Source organism: Cryptosporidium andersoni, assembly GCF_001865355.1.
Source record: "Cryptosporidium andersoni isolate 30847 chromosome Unknown contig_48, whole genome shotgun sequence".
NCBI classification, from domain to species: domain Eukaryota; phylum Apicomplexa; class Conoidasida; order Eucoccidiorida; family Cryptosporidiidae; genus Cryptosporidium; species Cryptosporidium andersoni.
Window position 1 is genome coordinate 139,501 of NW_027122838.1, and position 21,827 is coordinate 161,327.

Sequence of the window (21,827 nt, forward strand, 5' to 3'; positions counted from 1 at the left end):
GATATAGTTGTCTAAGTATACAGAATCTTCATTAGCCCACATTTGCATGCTAGCTATAGAAATACCGCATTAAAAAATGTATTGGTTTCTTTAACAAGAATGTCTGTAAAAAAATTATATGGCGGTGTACGGGAAATCAATACCTATGAATATTAGTTACTCTGGAAACATTGGCGCCTTTCTCTTAATGGCGTCCTGTATCAAAAATATTTCTAATAACGCGTCAGAGCTGGACTATAAGGATAGAGAACTACTTTTAAGCCTATATAGTTTTGATAGAAGTTGCTGGAAGATCCTCTGCTACAAATATGAGTTCAGCAAGCTTAGGTCACAAATTTAAGGTATGTCAACTGTTTATTACCAATGAATTGCAGCTAAATATAAATTTTAAATATTTGCAATCTTATTTCTATATTTATTATATAATACTATTCTAATTATATTCAATTTCAGGATATAACAGCTATACCTAATGCAAAAGATCTAATAGATATAGTGCTGTCAAAAACACAAAGGAAGACTCCAACCCAGGTTCATCCTCAATTCCAAATAAGCCGTATCCGTTCATTTTACATGAGAAAAGTGAAATACTGTCAACAGACAATCCATGATCGTTTAAGTATGATATTATCTCAATTTCCTAGACTGGATGAGATTCATCCATTTTATTCAGATCTATGTAACGTACTATATGACAGAGATCATTACAAGCTAGCACTAGGTCATATATCAGGATCTCGAAATATAGTTGATTCATTGGCAAAGGATTATGTTAGACTACTTAAATATGCAGATAGTCCATACAAATGTAAAATGTTGAAGAGAGCAGCACTTGGACGTATGTGTACATGTTTGAAAAAATTGCAGGCACCACTAGAATACCTTGAAGAAGTAAGGCAACATATTGGTCGTTTACCCAGTATAAATCCAACTACAAGAACAATAATAGTTTGTGGATATCCTAATGTTGGGAAGAGTAGTTTTATCAATTGCGTCTCACATGCTAATGTAGAGATTGAACCTTATGCTTTTACAACGAAGTCATTGTATGTAGGTCATTTCGACTATAACTACACAAGATGGCAAGTTATTGATACTCCAGGTATATTAGATCGCCCACTAGATGAGAGGAACACTATTGAAATGACTGCAATTACAGCTTTAGCACATATTCATTCTTGTATACTATATTTTATAGATATATCTGAAGAATGTGGGTATAGTATAGAGAGACAAGTTCAATTATACCATTCAATTAAAACTTTGTTTAGAAACAAACCAGTTTTAATTATTTTGAATAAAACGGATTCTAGAAGCTTAGATTCACTAACTGAAGAAGAGAAAAGGCTAATTGAAACAATAAGACCTCTAATAGGAGTATCCAGTGACGACACTAATGCAGATAACCAAATTGATGTTATAGACTTCATGACAATGTCAACATTAAAGAAAATTGGAGTTGAGGAGGCCAAAAATCGAGCTTGTGACGAACTTTTAAAAAGAAGAATAGAGAGAAAGGTGCAGAGTAGGCGTATAGATACTATTACACAACGTCTGCATATAGCAGAAACTCCCATTAGTAAAGATAGACCACCATTTATTCCAGATAGTGTTATTCAGGAAAAGATGGCATTATCTGATTCTGGTGAATCTAAAGTTAGTAAATCAAAATCTTGTGCACTTGAGATAGAACTAGAAGAAGAATTTGGAGGTGCAGGTGTTTATCAAATTGATTGGAATAGGAAATATATCCTAAAGGATAACTCGTGGAAATATGATATAGTACCTGAAATCATTGACGGTAAGAATATCATGGACTTTGTAGATCCTGATATTGAAGAAAAACTAAAGGAATTAGAAAAAGAAGAAGAAGTTTTATTAATGAGTGATCCATCACTAGAATTTGATGAAAAATTGTGGGATGAGACTCAGGCTAAACTTAGAAATTTGCACTTAAAAGTGAACTTAAAGAAAAGAGAAAATATGGATGAGAAGGCTAGAAATACCCCTACTTTACCTAGAGGAAGAGCTCGACAAGCTAGTGCTGGAAATATAGACAAGCTAGCAACTCATTTAGACAATTTGGGTTATCAAACAGATAAAGTTTATCAGAGAGGCAGAAGTCTAGCAAAAAGGGAAGAGAATAAGAGAGAAAGATCTTTAACAAGAATTGAGAACAGTTCTGGAAAGAGGATGAGAGACGATGCAATTATTATAGATGATGAAACTTTAAATACTGAGAGAAAACGTGCTAGAGGTCATAGTACAGCACCTAATCGTATAGAGGCATCTCTTAAACCTGGTAAACAACGTGAAATTGCGGAGAAATTGCGTAGAAAGACTCAAACAAGTCTTAATAAACAAGCTAGGAAAGGTGAAGCAGATAGATCCATACCAACCAAAATGCCAAAATACCTATTCTCTGGTAAGCGTGGATTAGGTAAAACAAACAAAAGGTGAAAGTTAGGTAAAATAGGAATCTTATACTTAACACTTTAAAGTGAATAAATAAACTTAGTTTAGTCAAAATGTATTAATATACAACTAATCCTATTTACACTATTATTTATAGTTATGAGGAACTTTCTATAATTAATCTTGTTTTCTTAACAAGACTATATTTAAACCATTTCTTTAGAATCCACAATATCTTCCTTTTACTACTTTGAACATATCTGAATTTGTTTGAAATATAACCTATTCTTATATTAGAAAGTTAAATATTCAGTGTCTAAATTAAATTATTTTATTGTGGTTTTCTTCTTCAATAGCTTAAAATTGACTTATATTCCGAAATTATATTAATTTAAGAAATATTTAAAATATATATAATATAAAATGTAGCAAATTTGGACATTATGTTTGCAATATTTCTAATAGTATAATAGTATTCTAGTTATAATAACACAAACTTAGATAATCTTTTCACATTTTCCACCTAATCTGAGTTTTTAAATACTTCTATCCTGACAAAATATAATTAATACAATTAATATCTACAATATACTATAAAACTAGTGTACAAAGGTACTAAAATATTTGGGTATAAAGATACATTAAACCTAACTAATAATTTAATAACTTTAACTTCGTTTATTTATACTATTTTAATATTTGATTGTTTTATTTTAATTTGCAGCATCATATGTTATATTCTTGCAAATAATTTACCAGAGAAGTCTATAAAAGTTACCTGGTTATATTCTTTTGCTTTGATTAGCTGAAAGATCATGAGATGTTATAAATTAAATTCATAGACTAATATCATTTCATTCATTTTGTAGAATAAAAATCTTGTCTAGTAATATTGAATTCCAGTTCATTATAAGAAAGAATCTTTGTTTTTTTTGAAGCAACAATATACTGTCAATATGATATTAGTAAGGTTAATCGAATATTTGTTTTGTACAAACAAAACAAATGGAAGAATAAAAAAATTAGATTTTTATTTTTGCAATTTTAATAAGTTTCGTATCAAGTAGTTCTAAATTTTTTTGTAATATAGCTTTATGTATATCACTTAAAGTTGATCTGGAGCTAAATTATAGGATCATTCAAAAAATTTGTATATCTAATGTAGCTACTTACTTTAAATTTCAAAAAGATTACTTTTGGTACCATTAATCTCATTAAACATTTAAAGCAATAATATATGTTGTAATTAATTGAAATAAATTAAAATATTCATAAAACTATATTAAAAGTACAAATAGCCTTTTTTATAGCTCAAAGTAAAAAAAGAAATATATTTTTAATATAAAAAGTGGCTATTACAAAAAGTCAGGACAAAACTTTCTAAAAATCAAAGATTTCCACGAAGTTTTGAATAAAAAATTCTTTATTAAAGTCTTAATTTATTATTTAGGTATTATGCTCTCACTTCTAATATGAAATGTGGTAGATGAACTTCAAAAATCTTATTGATCCAAAATTATAGATACTACTTTGAAAAACACTTCAATATAAAATAATTAATGCAAATTTCACTACGAAATATTTCTAACTTAATAATAAAACTCAATAATATAGTATTAGAGAAAATCTTTTATTAAAATACTTTGAAATAATCTTCACAATAAATTATTATTTCTTAATGAATATATGAATAGATATTACTTTATAGTATAAGGTACTCTTAATTCCAAATGTTATATATATTAATATTCATCACTCATTTTTAATGGAAATTTATATGTCCTTATACCTTCAATATAAAATAACTCATCTTTTGAAGTAATTCTTTGAAATCGAATAGGAGAATATTTACATAATTCATCTAAGTTAATACCAGTTTGTGATTGAGTAGCAATTATCACTTTGGGAGAATTTCTCATAGCACTGGAAAATGAACTTAACTTTTCATAATTCAAATTCTGAAGGTAAAGTATCTTTGATATTTTAGTATTAAACTTTATTTGTCTGTTAACAAGTTGAGAGTAAAATTCATTACTGATATCAACCAGCTTTGCAGGCTTAAAGTTTAATTGATGTAAATATTGTTTCCTTGCTTCTTCAAAATCACTTAAAGATATTGAATTATCATTTTCAAAAACAGTTCTATAAAATTTTAATATATTTTCGGTCAAAAATTTAACATTTCTATTCGTTGATTCTGCAGAAAACAATAATCCTGCAAAAGATGACCCAATAACATGAGGCTTAATAGTAACATTTGTATCTAATTTAAGTTCGCTATTACCTCCACTTTGTGATATATGACTCATTATCCTCCTAAGCATATTTAAAAGTACTAATGATACATAATTAGCAGCTCCCATCCCTAAAAATAGTAGTACATGAGATTTTTTATCATTTATATTTGCATTTAATTGATAATAATAAGTATCCCTATTTGAATTGACTAAAGAAAGTAGATCTAAAGTTTCATAGTATTCAATTGAGTCCCTAGTACCTTCTAATGTTGTTGATTGAGCTATCTTAATGGATTTTGTTATATCAATTTTTGAACTAACATGATATTTCTCTTCATTATGTTTAAGCCACTTTAATATGTCATTTATCATCTTATGTGCCCTAATTGGATCCAAATTTCCAACTATCAAACCTTCAATTTCACCATATTTAGTAATATAATTTCCCAATTCAATAACATCTTCAAGTGTAATATTAGAACATTGTTTCATAAGTAATTTATAGGACATGTTTTGTATTAATGTAATATCTGAAAGAGTATTTAAAGATTGTTCAATTGAAGTAGTTTCATATATTTGAAACTTTAGGTAATTCTGATAATTAAATTTAGCCTGCTGAAAATTCAATTCTGCTATCTTATTCAAATTAGATAATGTAGTAAAAAAATTTTCAATAAATATTATTAATGATGGATAATATCCAAGTAGTAATATTTCAAGTCCAAAAGGAGAACCACCAAATTTACTTTCTTTAGTAACTAATAATTTCACATTATTTCCAGCTTGTATTACTGAATATATAATAGAACTTATTTCAATCTCAATAACTCTATATAAAATATTTAAGGTTGATATTAATCTAGATGTTGATTCTAGAGCTTTTGGTAACATTAAGCTAGGTTTCAATATTATATGAGTCATTATTCTAAATGATAATGAAGTCTTAACATTAGTAGAACCTAATATTGGAAAATAGAAAATATTTTCAAATGAAGGAGAAATCATACTTAATTTAATTCTACATCGTTCATAGTAATTCTCATTCAAATATCTATTTATGGTATCTTTTAGTCGAATTGGATATTGTTGATACATAACATTATTTGTATAATCTTCAATTAATGGAGGTATACATTTATTTTTGTCAGGTAGATCATAATAAAAAGTTGTGTTCTGAATTACATTATCCACTTTATCTAAATAATTTAAAAATATTGGATGTAATTTCTCAATATGATATTTTATTTCTTTATATTTTAAATCGTTAAATTTTATGTCACTATTTTCTATATCGTTAATAAGACTGTTATAAAACTTATTATCCATATTTAATTTCAATTCATTCATAAATTCTACATTATTTAATAGCATATTCATTCCAGTTGATACAAAATTCTGATTAAAAATTATTAATATCATATTTTTAGGATTTAAAATCTTCATTGCCTCTTGTATATCCTTAGTATCAGCTTTATCTATAGTTACATTACCAATAAGTACCTCATTTGGTAAATATCTATATGAAGAATAATTCTCTATTATTGTATAAATTAATTCTTTATTATTCAAAGATTCTCTATAATAAAAATTTATTTCTTCAATTTTAATTCTATCATCTATAATATCTGGATTAATTACTTTATTCTTTAAAACATTAATACTAGCATATATTGATTTAAGTATATAAGCCAAATAATTCATTCCAATATATGTCAAATCTATAGATATTTCAATAAAAGAATACCCAAATTCTGAAAATGATACAAATAATGATAAATCTTCAATCCAACATCTTTGCTTCAAAAATTCAACCAAACTTCCCTTCATCCTATGTCCTAATGTATCAATTATATATTGAAATGAAAGTAATTTATCATTTGATACCTTGTAAGTAATTGGAAATATTAATTTAATCTTATTAATTGGATTATTATATTTTACATGTATTATTTCCCCAATGTACATTAATAATGGATCTCCATTCTTATCTGATATATAAAAAGTAGATAATATCTTATTATTATTTTGTATATCAAGAAAAAATTCAGATACATATTTCTCTAGTATATTGAAGGGTTTTGAGTCAATTATTACTAATGTCATTAAATCTGCACTATAATATTCTCTAAAAAACTTTATAATTTCACTTCTTATATATTCATGTTCACTACTTATATCAAATTCTTTATTTGAACAATTTACTTTATCTGATGAATTTAAATATGATATCTCATGAATTAATTGACTAGTATTTAATAAATTTCTTAGATAATAATCTTTAAATATTTGAGAAAATCTTTTTAATTGATTGATTAAATCATTCCTATCAAATAATGGTGTCTTAAAAAATTCACTAAATCTTTTTAAAGCTAGATTTAAATATTTTGAAGGAATACCTAAATAGTAATAAGAATTCCTGTCTGTAATCTTCTTTTCAATTTCTCCACTATGACTATTTAAAAAATCATCAAATTCATATATTGAAGGAAATTTTTTTGATCCCATAAATAAACTATATAATAAAAAACTTGGTAAATTAATATTATTATGAAGTCCTGTAAATGTACCTACAGAAATTGACAAAGCTAAATTTGAAGATACAGCATTGCTATCATGGATTAAAAATACTTTCAGTTTGTTATTTAATTCATAATAACGAAATTTCCTATATTCAGTAATAGGTTTAATAAATTCCTCATCTTTTATTATATTATTATTTTGAGATTCCACATGTCTAAAAAGTATCCTATTTGAGTGTTGAGATATTGAATTCTCTATTTGAACTTGTGTAATATATCTATTATGGATTCCATAAGATGAAAAATTAATCAACCAAATTGAAATAAATATAGATATAAAAAGTAGAAGATGTAGCATAACCACAATATTTCAAAAAAGAAAAAACTTGCTATCTTTCTAACCCAATATAAAGTAAAAATATTTAAATCTTTATTAAAATTATTAAGTCGACAAATTATACATTTATTTGTATTCAAGATAAAATAGAAGATATTTCTACAATCCCTTATAATATTTATAAATTTATTGTAAATATCGTACCAACTCCCTAATACTCTTTTTAGCGCCTGACAGTAGTCATTAAAATAGATGTAGCTAAGATAATAATTAAAATATTAATGTTCAAAATTTAAAATAGGACCCATCATATCTTTATATTCCTTTTTATTGTCTTATAATATTTTATATTAATAAATAATAGCTTTAAAATTTTTAATATATAAAATTATTGAATTTTAGTAATAAAAAAGTTTATAGTATTTTTATATATTATAGTTTATTTTTTTTTTATTTGAGATATATTATTATCTAATATACTATAAATATTTTATAACTTTTTTTTTTTTTTGACAAAACGTATTTTAGATATTGACAATATGTCGTATTAACCGCCTTTTAGAGATTATCATATGCATCATTGCAGCATATTAAAGAATTAATATTTTTAGATTAAAATGAGATGTACCTTCTAAAGTAAGAGTTATTTTAACATACAGCATTGAATGTTAGTTATGAGATGTAAAATATTTTGATTATTGTATTTTATAATGTAATATAAATTTGGTTATTTTTAAGATATTGAATCTTGATACTTAATACTAAAATGAACCTTTAATTATTATAATGTAGTATTATAATAGTTAAATATATATTAAATATTAATCAAGATCTATTTAACTTTATTAGTTTCTATTAAGGGAAAACAAAAAAAAGTGATATATTTATTGTAATATTAAGTAATATTTGATCTTATTAGAAAGGTTATAAAAGATAATATCTTGAACTATTTACTTAGTTTATAAGAAAATTATAATAATAGAAGAAAAAAAGATATTAATTTGATTATTAAATTAAAAAATTTTAGAATGAAGTTGAAACAAAATTTGAAATGAACAATATAAATATTAAGATGAAGTAGATGTTTAACAAATTACAATTTGAAGATTTTACAATATTTAATAAATAGATTATAACATAAATAAATCTGATTAATTGTAAAATATAGTAATAGAGTTACCTTTTCTCCTCTTGACTTCTCTTTTTATTTATTTAATATTAATAGTGATAGTGATTATATAATTTGAACAAATATATTATTTATTTAAAACTATATATTTGAAGAGTATGTCTTTTTTTAATAGAAGAACTTATTTTTTTTTTTTTTATTTCTCTTAATTAAATTGTTTATTTTTATAATATTTATGTTGAATATATTATTAGGAACTTATATATTTATTTTCAATATGAATTATAATATTTATAATTCTTTCAATTACTCTTTCCTAGATAATACCTAGAAATTATATATCAGTTAGAAAATATATTGAAATAATACTAATTTAATTTAATCTTTGATTAAATATAATGATGAATATAAAACCTAACTTTTTAAAATAAAATGTTATACTTTTTTTAAGATAACTACAATAAAATTTTTATTAGTTTTAAATGTTATATTTGTATTAATGATTATATATATAAAAAAAGTCTAATAATACAAATAAACAATAAAAAGAATAAAATTAATAATTTAGATAAAGAATAGATAAGAATTATAAAATAATTGCGTATATTACTATTTTATCCAAGTTTTCATTCTTAGATTATGATTTAAACTATTAAAAAAAGTGATAAAAAGATGATTTAGTTTTAATAGCTAATAAAACTAATAATTTGGTAGATTTTATAATTATTTTTAGAAATGATATTTAATTTATTATTTTCTAATACTACAATAATATTGTTATATAAATACTAGATAAAGGAGCTATTATTTTGTATTAATATAGTAAAAGATTTGAGGACATCTTACAATAAAACTTGGTAAAAAAAAAAAGTTAAATAGCTAAGTTACTAATTTTTTTTTTAATATTTTGGATTGTTCTTAACACAATTATACCTAATAACTGAATATTAATTTCTATTAAATATTATAAAAATAAATATTAATAATTAAAGAATTTAAAAATAATAGTTCAATAGTTATGTTTTAAAATTACAAAATTTAAATTTGTAAAATAAAACAAAATAACTAAAATATTTTGAGATATAAATTCAATATTTAAATATCTTTCTTATAAGTATATATTTGTATATAAAAAAGTAAGTTCTATAGATCTTTTTAATTTTTAAAATTTAAAAAATTAGGTACCATATATTTTAGTCAAATTATTCATAGTAATTTAGAAATATATTTTATATTATTTGTACTATAAAGATTTACTCTTTGAAGTCTTATAGATTATAATAAAATAAATTCTAAAATATTGTATATTTGAAGATAATCATTTTTAATTTTCATATTTATTGTAAATAATGAAAAGTTATTTAAGAAAAATGAATAATTATTTATATATATTTTGTATTGATTCTTTTTTTTATTATTATTTTTTAGATAATTATATAATTGAAAATACCAAGAAAAAATAGATTTCAATCTAATTTATAAATGTATATTATATAATTATCTTATATATTAATAGAATTAATATTAAAGCTTGGTTATATAAAAAGATTATTGAAGTTATCTTATTTATAAATTAAGAAATTCAATAAGTAAAATATTACAATCAAACAATTCTATATAAAATCTATAATAGATTCATCTTATATTATTGTTTCATTTTATCTTAGGATTCTGATAAGAATTATATTTTAATTTTAAGAGTTTCAGATTTTATTTTTAAAGGGATATATTATACTTGAAAATAATAAAAAAGGATTATATTAAGTTTCATATTATTAGCTAGTACTCTAACTTAGAATTGATTGAAAAAAAAAAAAAAAAGATTATTTTTAATATATATTACTAATATAATTAGAGTAATTCAATTTTGTAGAAGGTAGATTATCTAAAATTCTCATTTTTCAAATTAAAATAGTATAATTTGTATGCATTATTTTTAAGTAATATATCATTGTAATCCTTTATTAAAGGCTATAGAGATATTTGTTAAAGATATTTATGATCCTCTGATTTCACTTTATATATAAGTTATTTAATTAATTTATATTTAAAACAATTTCTAAACATTAATAAATGAACTTTTTTAATTAATATATAATTATGGAATATTCTAGAATTCAGTTTATTAACATGGTAATTTTTGATTTACTAGCTATAATTTTATAGTGACTATTATAATATCAAGTAATTTATACCGAAATCACATTAATTGAATTATGTTTAAATTTTATTATAAACTAAAATTTTTGTATATATTATAGTTATAATAAGCAATAATAATAATAATAATAATATTTAGAAGATTTGTATATTATTGATAATAAATTATAATAAATACCTAACAAATATAAATTACATAAAATAAATAAAAAACTAAAAAGAATTATATCTAATATTAATAATATATATAAAATATGGGGAGTTTTTTTTTATTAACAATAAATTCAAATTCTTATACCTTTATGTTTATTCAATACCTGCTTTTAATATACCTCAATTTACATATCATCAATACTGTTAATTTTAAATAGACTAGAAAGTCCTAATTTATTTGATAATTTTATAAATCCATTTGGTACAAATTTTGGATTCTGATTTATTTCTTCAAAATCTTTGACGTTTTGTACTGCAACCATAATTTGAGAGCACGTGAGAAAACTTTTCCATAGTTCGAGGAATTCATTGAATGAAATATTTTCTAGATAATCTATTTGTATCTGATTCCAATTTTCTGGTAACTTATTTTCAATTATTTGACTATAATGAAGATCAAATAAAATATTTTCATTATTCAGTGTTTTTAAATAAGAAATTGCATCTTGTTTAGCTTCTTCAAAAGATTCATTATTAATTAATGGTGAATCATCAATAAAGTAAGTAGTATAAAATTTCTGAAGTAATATTGTTAATTCCTTATAACTATAAATCAAAGATTTAACACTAATATTTAAGGTATTTATTGTAAATGCAAAAATATCTGGATCAATATTTAAAGTCATAAGATGACTATTACCTTTGAACATTTCTATAAAGGCATTTTCAAATCCCAACTTATTTAAAATACTCAAGAATACAATCTTTTTCATAGTAATTTTTCCAAGTTGTATCTGTAAATAAATTTCATTAGGATAATTATTTTCAGTATTTTTTACTAGTATAAAAATTTTGTGATATTTTTCTGGCAAAATCTTTAAATTAATAATTTGTTGTCTTCTAAAATCATCCAAGGTTATGGAATATTTTTCTATTTCATAACTTGAATTGTTTATTTTATTATAACAGTTTCCAAAATCTGAATCAATTGTATTATTATTTGCTAAGATAATTAATGGGTTAATGGAATCGTGTTTATTACTTCTACTTAAAGATGTCCACATTTTATTTATATAATAATTATACTGTATTGGATTACAATTTCCAGTAATAAGTCCATAAATATCACCATATTTAATAAGAATTGTACCAAATTGAATAATTTCAGAATATGTAATATTTTTTGATTCATATACTAACTTTTCAACTGTTAAACATTCATTTGTTAATATATTATATATACTCTCAATACATATTTCATTATTTGACATTTCAAATTTATTAATAACATTACTAAGTTCTCGCCTTGCTTGGAAAATATTAAAACGGCTAATATTTTTTGGTAATTTAGATATATTGTTAATTAATTTATCAATTACATTAGAAAGTGAATCTGTATATCCTTTAATTATAAATTCAATTCCAAAATTCATTTTAAAGAAATGATATAATGTTGGGTATTCAGGTATTGAGATATAATATTGTAAAGATGGATCAATACTTTTCAAAAAGGCTTTTTGAAACAAAAATGATAAAGTAAACCATTTTACTAAATCTCCACTACCTAATAATCTATTTATTAAAGATAAAGAAATATTATTTATATATATCCCAATTTTTCCATATATAAAATCATTATTTAAATTTCCTAGCATATAATATACTGTTCTTGCAAATGGTGATATATATATATTATTTATTTTAATCATTTCATTTTCTATTTCTGAATTATATAAATTTTTATTATTAATATTTATAGGATATTCAGATGTACTATTAAAATCATTTATGGGAGATACATTTATTATATTTTCAAAATTTTCACTATTATTAATAGCTTTGTTATATTCAAATTTAGAATTATTATTTTGAAATTCTTTAAATAATAAAAATGATTTATTTTTATATTGGGTATTATTAGATTCAATTAACTCTTCATTTTGATTCAAATATATAATTAGGGCATCATACAAAGTTATAGGATAAGGTTGGTTAAGGATATATTGTGTATATAATTTGGCATTATTTTTATAAATACATATATTAGAATCCCATATCTGAATTCTAAAAATATTCCTTGCAATATTTGATGTTGTATCACATAAATAATTAATAATTTTATTTGGAATTGTTTGTAATATATATTCAGATCCTAAATAGTGATCATTTGTAACTTTTAATACTTTTTCATCTGATTTTTTAAAAATATCTTTTATAGAATATCCAATATTTGTAAGAGTTTTACTAATATTATCCCAAAGTCCTTTTACTGTTTTATTCTTTAATAATATTTCGCCACCATTTTTCTCAAGATTAAATTGAAATAATATAATTAACATATTTCTAGGGTTTAAATAACTTATAAAATTATAAAATTCTTTTATATTTGATGTTTTTATACAAAAGGTAACTTTTAATATATCTTCTGGTAAACAATTTGTATATATAAAAGTATCAATAATTTTTTTAGATATTCTATTATTTTCATAATTTAAATCTTCTTTCTTATTTTGAATCTCAGTAATAATTCGAATTTTTTCCCACTTTTCATCATCTATATTTGTTTCTTTAATCATTTGAATAGTTGAAAAAATAGTTTCAATAATTTTTATGATATAATATTCACCATCTTTCGGTAATATAATAGTTATTAAATAATATGAAAAACCATGTTTATCATTTATTAATTTACATTTAAATTTTTTAGCCCATCCTTTATTTATTATAGTTGATTCAAGATCATATTTACCACCTGTAATAGTAAACATTGTAGTTAAATAATCACCAAGTTTATATTGTAAATAATAATCACCTTTATTAGGTATTGGAAATACTAATAATAACTTCGATTGTTTAGATCTAGACTTAATTTGAATTATTTTATCAATTAATACATCATAAGGATGGATTGTACTGTCATATTTACTTAATAGATTTATAACTTGTTCTTTTGAGTTTGAAATATTTGAAAAGTATTTTATAGTATATTTTTGTAACATATCTAAAGATTTATTAGATACAATACATAATATCATCAAATCTGCATTGTAATATTTCTTATAAATATTTATTAGTTCATAATAAGTACTAGAGCTCTTTGATTTTAAATTGTTTATTAAGTTTGAATAATTTCTATTAGATAATTTATAATATATATGATTATTATTTGATAAATCTTTAAGTATTTGTTCAGCTGAATATTCATCATAACTATTATAATCTGTTATATTAAATAATTTAAAATTATTTAATGTAGAATAAATTATTTCTTCATCAAATTTGGGAGATTTAAAATAACTACTAAACATATTTAAAGCTATTTCTAAATACCCAGAATCTATACTAAAACCATAATCCATTGAAAATGGATATAAATGGGAGTATATATGACCATTATTATTTTTTATAAAATCTATGAAAGCTGAACTATTAGAATTAACACTAGATCCATCTTTAAAAATAATATGCCTTAAAAGAGAGAGTAAACCTTGTTTACCATCTAATTCTATAGAATTTCCTACTGTTAATCCTAATGATACATCAGATATTTTATATTTTTCGCTGGATATTAGTATTACTTTGAGGGAATTATTTAGTACAAAAAGTTTATATTTTCCATTGTTTAAACACTTTTCAAATTTTGAAGAATCAATAATCTTGGAGATAAATGGTTTAAACTTAATAGTATCATTTATATTGGAATATATTTGCCAAATATCTGAAATACTGTTATTATCATATATTTTATTATAATTATTTATAATTAGAGACGAGTTATTAGGTAATTCCAAATTCCCAGATTTTTCAACTTTAACAAGATCCTCTTTATAATAATCTTCAATACCTAATTCTACATAAGATAATATAATAATTCCAAGCCTCTTTTTTTTTTTGTAATTACCTAACTTTTCACTGGTTATACCAACATTAGGAGTACAAAATAAAATCAAAGTAAAGTAAATAATAAAGATCGTATTCATTATATCATTTAATAAAATTACAGATATTAAATAGAAGCAAAGTTTAATGTTTTGCACACCATTAAAAATTTTTTTAAAAACCAAAACTTTTAGTTTTCTTTATTCTAAAAACTATCTACTAATGATGCACATAAATGTCTTAGTGGCGGTAACGGATGGTATCGAGTTAAAATATATTATGTTTTATGTATATATAATTAATTCATAATATTTATATAAATTTCTGTATTTAACTAAATCATTTATTAATTTTTTGAATCTGATTTTGTATAAATATAAGCTGATTACGTTAATTAAAATTTTATAAAACATGTTTTATTTAGCGCTAAAATACAAAGCTAGATCTTTTAATTACCTCATATTTAATATATATTGTAGCTGATTTACACTAATTAATCAATACTTAACATTATTTTAACTCGATTTGAAACAATTTGTACAAAATATTGTTGGTATTAGTAGTATATATATATATTTATATATATAACATATTTCTTAGGGTCCAATTTATTTAGATCCTTTATAATAAATCTACACTGTTATTCTAATAAAATCCTTATTTAACAAATCAGATTATAATTACAATTACTAAGTATAGGATATATATTTTAAATTAAAACTAGAATTTATATTTCATAACAAATGACATTTTAAGTACTTTAAACCACTTATAACCAAGATCATTTTATTATTCATTATAAATAATAATCCATAATTGAACTTATTATCTTTCATTTCTAAAAATATTGAGTGAACCTAATTATTAAATTTTTATAATAGCTTTTTTATATAATTTGATAATAATTAAATATATAAGATCTCCTTACAGTTTTAATATTAACTCCATATTTATATTTTACTTTCTGTAGTACCTTGGACCTCAGTAATTAATGTGTAATTTATACAACTAGCTTGTTTATATTTTAAATCCTTTATTTCTTTTTTTAATATCTCGTCTTCTTTATTATTTTTATATTTCATTTCTAAGATCAAAGAACAATCAAAGCAAGTTTGATTATTGAATTTTTTAGATAAGCACTTTTTGCACTTTCCACTTTTTAAATTTAATTTTTCAGATAAAATTTTTGATAAAATTATTTTCTCTTTAGTCTGAGTAATATTTTTATTAAAAATAAAAATATCTTCCATTTCACATTTAGTAGGACTAATACCACGAGAAAATTCAAGTTCATAATTTGAATTGAATTGTTTTATGAATAGTTCAAGGCATTTACTAATATATTCTTTAATCTTTGATTCTTTCTGTTTTATTATTTTTATCTGAGATATATTTGAATTCATACTACTTTGATATCCCTTGCATTTTAAATAATTATCTTTAAAATTATATAATCTACAATGCAAATCCTTAATTTTTTTAATTTTTTTGATTTCATCTGTTCGTTTTTTACCTTCAATTATTAGTTCTGCCAATTTTCCCCTAAAATTATCCAGCTTACTTTCTTGACATCCGAGATTATATTCTGGAGATGATTTGTTCGTTTGATATTTATCTGAACTAGAATAATCTTTTGGATGTATATCTTTATGAAGTAACTTAGTTAATTTTAACTTATTCATTTGTATATCAGTATCTCCTTTATTTTGCTTTTCATCTTGTTCTTGATTTTCTTCTTTATTTTGTCCTTCATATTCTCCTTTATTTTCTTCTTGATTTTCTTCTTCATTTTTTCTTTCATATTCCCCTTTATTTTGTTCTCTATCTTCTATATCTTTAATATATAATAAATCAATATTGGTAGGGTGTGATTTTAAATATTTTTTTGTTTTAATCAAATCAGATACATTAGGAGATTCAAAAACATCTTCTAGAGGAACTGGAGAATAAATTACACTAGAAGTCTTGGATCTTAATACATTTTTAAACTTTGACAACTTGGATTCTTTGTTATCTGGGTTAACAGAATATCTTCCACTCTTTCCCAAAGCTGATGCTACTATATTTGAAAGCTTTTTTTTAAATCTTCTCTCACTTTTATCACTATGTGAAATTATATTATTTGATATATTAATATTATCACTACTTTGTTTCTGGTTATTATCTTCTACATCAGAACTTTCTTTAGGTCTATCAATATCCTCATCTTCAAATCCACTTAAATTAATTTTGCTAATAAAATCATGATTTTTTCCTATTTTACCCTTTGTATTATCCATTTTTATTGTAATTAGTGAAGTTTCTAGTATATTTAATATATATTTTTCCAGAACTATAGGATCAATAAAAACACTCCAAAAAAAAACAAAAATTGTAAAATTCAGGTATGGCTTCATTTAATCAGACAATAATATGTCAAAATTTCATTTGTTTAGTATTATGAATTCTTTTCTGTACAATAAAATACTAAAATTAAAAAAAGAATAAAGATCTAACTTTTTTATTATATACAAATTTTAGTGTGTTCACACATAATGTAACTGGTGCAATTATGGTCACGATTATATAAAAGAAGTTAGATACTTCTATGAAATCATACTATTGTCAAATAATCTTAAATATTTTAAATTTTTAATAAAAATTGAGTATTATAAAGAAAAATCTAAAAATAATAAATTTGTAAATCATTTAAAAATAAGCTTTGTATAATACTTAAAAAGATAAAGAATAAAATAGTAGAAAATATATATAGTATTATATATTATATTTTAAAATATATTAGTTTGAAAGAATTTTTTTGTAATTATATATAATATTAAAAATAAATATTAGTATTCTGATACTTATTTCCTCATAAATGTTTCACATAGTGTTCCAAAATAATTTTATCATTTCATATGTAATAAATTAATAAAAGAGACAGTTGAGAATTCCTAAAAAAAATAACTTGTCTTAATTTATAATTTCAAACGATTAATTTAGGATATGTTCGAAGTTAATGTTATTTACTCTAAATATATCTGCATTATATTACTTATAAAGAATAATATTTTATATTAGAATAAAAAATATAAAAATATTCTTTTAAATATTGTATTTTCTATAATTTTATAAGATAAACAAAATAGCTTTATATTTTAATATTTAAAATAAAATAGGCTTCATAAATATCAATAAATAAATGCTTATTAATTATATTGAATTCCTTCCAACATCTATATATCGAAGATTTGAAATTATAGGTCATTACTCAAATTATATATAAAAAAAAGTAATATTAATTATTTATATACAACTTTGAATGTGGTTTTTGAATAATACAAATTTCAAATTCTTACCACTACAAGTTACTATATATTTTATTATTATTCAATTTATTTGAAGATTCTCTGCAAGATATTGTTATCTTTACAAACGAGTATTCATTTGCGTACTGGTTTCTTAATTCCATTCCTTCTGCAATATAATTCTACATTCCATTATGATCTGGGTTTCCAGAGTGATCTATACTTGGATAATCTACTTCTAGATAAACAACTATATTTAAATTGTGAAGACTTACATCCAAAACTATATTTTGGGTTCCTTTGTCAAATTGAGTAGGTAATTTCGAACCATCAAAATGAAAAGTAAATTTAGTTTTCCATTATTCTGATTCTATATTCACATCTTGTTCTTATATTCTCATTATAATTTCAAATAGTCTACAACTATTTTTGATTTTATATCTTCATTTGTTTTATTATTAATTTTTTCTTTTCTATTTGTCTTCGCCTTTTTTCTAATTCTCATCTTACTTTTAGTTCTTGTCTCATTTTTAGTTCTTGTCTCATTTTTAGTTCTTGTCTCATTTCTCGTCTCCTCTCTTCTTCTTCTTCTTCTTCTTCTTCTTCTTCTTCTTCTTCTTCTTCTTCATCATCATCATCATCATCATCTTCTTCTTCTTCTTCTTCTTCATATTCTTCATCATATTCTTCATCATATTCTTCTTCATATTCTTCTTCATATTCTTCTTTTTCTTCTCCTTCTCCTTCTGCTCCTCCTTCTCCTTCTGCTCCTCCTTCTCCTTCTGCTCCTCCTTCTCCTTCTGCTCCTTCTTCTCCTCTTCTTTGTAACTTTCCTTTTGTATTTATTTTTATGTTTCTATTTCTTAATGCCATCATTATTCCTTCCTTCCACTTTTTATATTTATCCCCTTTTCTCCTGTTTTTCTGCGCTAATAAATCTCTTTCTCCTCTCTGTTCTTTCCTTATTCTTTCTTCCATTTCAAAACAATTCTTGTGAAAATCAATATCATCTTGAGTTCCTCTAATTCTTTTTTCTAGCCGGTTCTTTTTTTCTAAGATTTCACATTTTTTTTGCTGTATATCATCTAATTCAACACAACATTGGCAAGATTCTTTATTGTGAAAACAATTAATATTGTGTAAATTCTTTGCAGCAGAATTAATATTTAATAATATCATTTGACTTTTTAATTTATCAAGTCTCCTTTCTAATCTCTTTTTCTTCATTTCCTCTCTATTAAAGTCTGATACAGCCCTTCGAACATTATATGCAGTAGAACTTTTACTATCAAGACAATTTTTTAGTAAAAAATGAATATTATGATCATATTCTTGTTTGTATGAATTTATTAACATTATTATAGATTCCATTTTATCCACAAAAATTCTAATATCATCTGAATCATTTTTATTACTAAGTTTTATTTGTTGTTTATATTATTTATATCTCGACTTAAGTTCTTTAACTTTTTTAATTGCAAAATTAATATTTTTCAAAGTTGCTTTGCACATTCTACGTAGTCTAGTTAATTCTTCCATTTGAATAGAATCAACATTTGAATATTCAGAATCTTTTTGTTGGTTTCCATATATCAGGGAATAATTATCTGTCATAAGTCTAAGTTTTAATTTCAATAATGATATAAATAGCTGTTCGTTATTTCCAGTATATTCAAAGTAAGACACTATAAATTTTATCAAGACAATGTAAACAATAAATTTCATCATTTGTTATATTGTTCTATAAGTCGAATTCCTAATAAGTAACATAAAAAGGTACTTTAACAGAATATCTATTTTATATTTAGATAGAAGAAAATTAATGTGGCGCCTATTTTATTGATACTACTAATAGTAGTCAATGAAATATTGGCAAAGATAATATTTTAATATATATGGATTAAAAAAGTAATATTATAAAATGAAATAGGAATATTTTAGAATATTCCCATTACATTTTATAATAGTCTACTCAACTCTTTTAGATAGTATTGAAATTATAAAGGTGCATGCAATTAAAATAGATTGTTTAGGCGCTATATCTCTCATAATATTATTACAAACACTTCGGAATTTCTTTAGACAGTGCAATCAAACTAGAAAAAATGAAGTCTTTTATATGAAAGGAAGTAAATGTCTATTTAAGGAAAGGAAAATAATTCTATAATATAAATCTTGCAACACTAGAATATTATAGGAGCTAAAATTCTCTATGCATACGTCTCGTCTCATGATATCGCACTATATAGTACCGTAATTCTAGTTTGAATTTCGACTCAATTATATAAAAAAGAAAACTTACATATACTTTCACTCTGTTAAAAAAAGGTAGAAAATACTAGTATATATCCCGATTTTTTTTAATAACTAAAAAATAATGGATATCATTGTTATAGTTTAATGATTAGACTTGCATAATAATATAGATAGACAAAAGGTCACTTCTACTAGAGTATATATCTAATTATTGTGTGCAATATTCTTTAAATAATTTTAACTTTATTATAAGGCCTGTTATTATATATTATCTTGATATATTAGCGTTCTTATTTTCACTATATTGTTATCAAATGACTCATTTGAAAGATAATAGAACTAAGGTAGTTCCATCTAACAATAAATGTCATGGTAATATTAAAGAATTTGATGATTTAGAAAAAGGTTACAATTCAAATATATTACATGAAGGTGCGAAATTGAAGAAGTGCTGTAATAAAGAACCTAATTATTTGATATGTAATAAAAGGAGATATAATAAAAATCCCAACAATGGTTATAATGATATTGAGTTTATTTCTAATTTGTTTTGTTAAGTATATTTCTAATATATACCTTCTTTATTTCATTCAAAAAGTGTATGACTAATGGTCTTTAGAGAGATATACACCTTTTTGTGAAAGTAAAATATGCAATACTTTAGTAGCCTATTTACTGTGATTTTCCACTTTATGTTATAATGGCACTTATTTATTGGTACTGAATAAATAATCATGTGAATTGACCTTGAAAAGTATTAACATTAAAATTAATGTTCTAAAATGTTGATTTACAAATAATAGTAAAGTATAATAATAAAAAAAAAAAACTGTATAGTATGATTATATGGCAGGTATAAAAGTAGTCTAATATCGACAACTATGTTTTACTTATAAATTTGAGATCTTGAGGGGTCTACTGTGTAATATAATCTTTTCAATTCTAGCTTATTCTATTAATATATCAATATAATTGATAATAGCAGTTAGTGTAAATGGTATATCTATGCAAATGCAATTTGTCTTCTCTTTTTTTAATAGAGGAACAGAATATTGCGAAAATATTATAAATTTTACCCGCCTTTGTTACCTTTAAAAATAATGCATATATTTGAAAGCGCCATAAAACCGTGGCATCATTTCTAGATTTTTAGTTAAGGAAAAATTGGGAATTTAGGTATTTCTTAATAAAGTAGAATTTTTTAAGATATTCTTTTTTATATTATAAAATACCACTGTAATATCAAGGTTTTCTCTTAGACAATTTTCTGATTAATATACATTACAAGTATCAATATATTTTTTATTATATTGTCTGAGCATTTATTTCTAACAATATCCCTTAATATATGAACCAATAATTATCATATATTCGGTAGTGATTTATTGAATGATATGTAGGGATTGTATTCACTTATTTAGACAAGCTATTTACTGATTTGAACCCCCCCCCCGG

The 21,827-nt window shown here is 22.5% G+C and overlaps 5 protein-coding genes across 5 annotated transcripts; 1 reads left to right on the forward strand and 4 right to left on the reverse strand.

Annotated features, from left to right (window-relative positions):
* Positions 1 to 308: 308 nt before the first annotated feature.
* On the forward strand, positions 309 to 2,460 carry cand_027860 (nucleolar GTP-binding protein 1; the record flags this gene model as incomplete). Its single annotated transcript, XM_067213014.1, has 2 exons — positions 309 to 341; positions 454 to 2,460. 2 exons carry the CDS (start codon positions 309 to 311, stop codon positions 2,458 to 2,460), a joined length of 2,040 nt encoding a protein of 679 aa, XP_067068611.1.
* A 1,697-nt stretch (positions 2,461 to 4,157) lies between these two features.
* On the reverse strand, positions 4,158 to 7,529 carry cand_027870 (peptidase M16 inactive domain-containing protein; the record flags this gene model as incomplete). The annotated part of the gene is made up of 1 exon (XM_067213015.1): positions 4,158 to 7,529. The coding sequence occupies one exon, from the start codon at positions 7,527 to 7,529 to the stop codon at positions 4,158 to 4,160; it is 3,372 nt and encodes a 1,123-aa protein (XP_067068612.1).
* Positions 7,530 to 10,857: 3,328 nt separating this feature from the next.
* Positions 10,858 to 14,930, reverse strand: cand_027880 (peptidase M16 inactive domain-containing protein; the record flags this gene model as incomplete). The annotated part of the gene is made up of 3 exons (XM_067213016.1): positions 10,858 to 10,874; positions 10,976 to 11,010; positions 11,140 to 14,930. 3 exons carry the CDS (start codon positions 14,928 to 14,930, stop codon positions 10,858 to 10,860), a joined length of 3,843 nt encoding a protein of 1,280 aa, XP_067068613.1.
* An 849-nt stretch (positions 14,931 to 15,779) lies between these two features.
* cand_027890 (uncharacterized protein) lies at positions 15,780 to 17,108 on the reverse strand (the record flags this gene model as incomplete). Its single annotated transcript, XM_067213017.1, has 1 exon — positions 15,780 to 17,108. One exon carries the CDS (start codon positions 17,106 to 17,108, stop codon positions 15,780 to 15,782), a length of 1,329 nt encoding a protein of 442 aa, XP_067068614.1.
* Positions 17,109 to 18,617: 1,509 nt separating this feature from the next.
* Positions 18,618 to 19,487, reverse strand: cand_027900 (uncharacterized protein; the record flags this gene model as incomplete). The annotated part of the gene is made up of 1 exon (XM_067213018.1): positions 18,618 to 19,487. One exon carries the CDS (start codon positions 19,485 to 19,487, stop codon positions 18,618 to 18,620), a length of 870 nt encoding a protein of 289 aa, XP_067068615.1.
* Between the last annotated feature and the right edge of the window lie 2,340 nt (positions 19,488 to 21,827).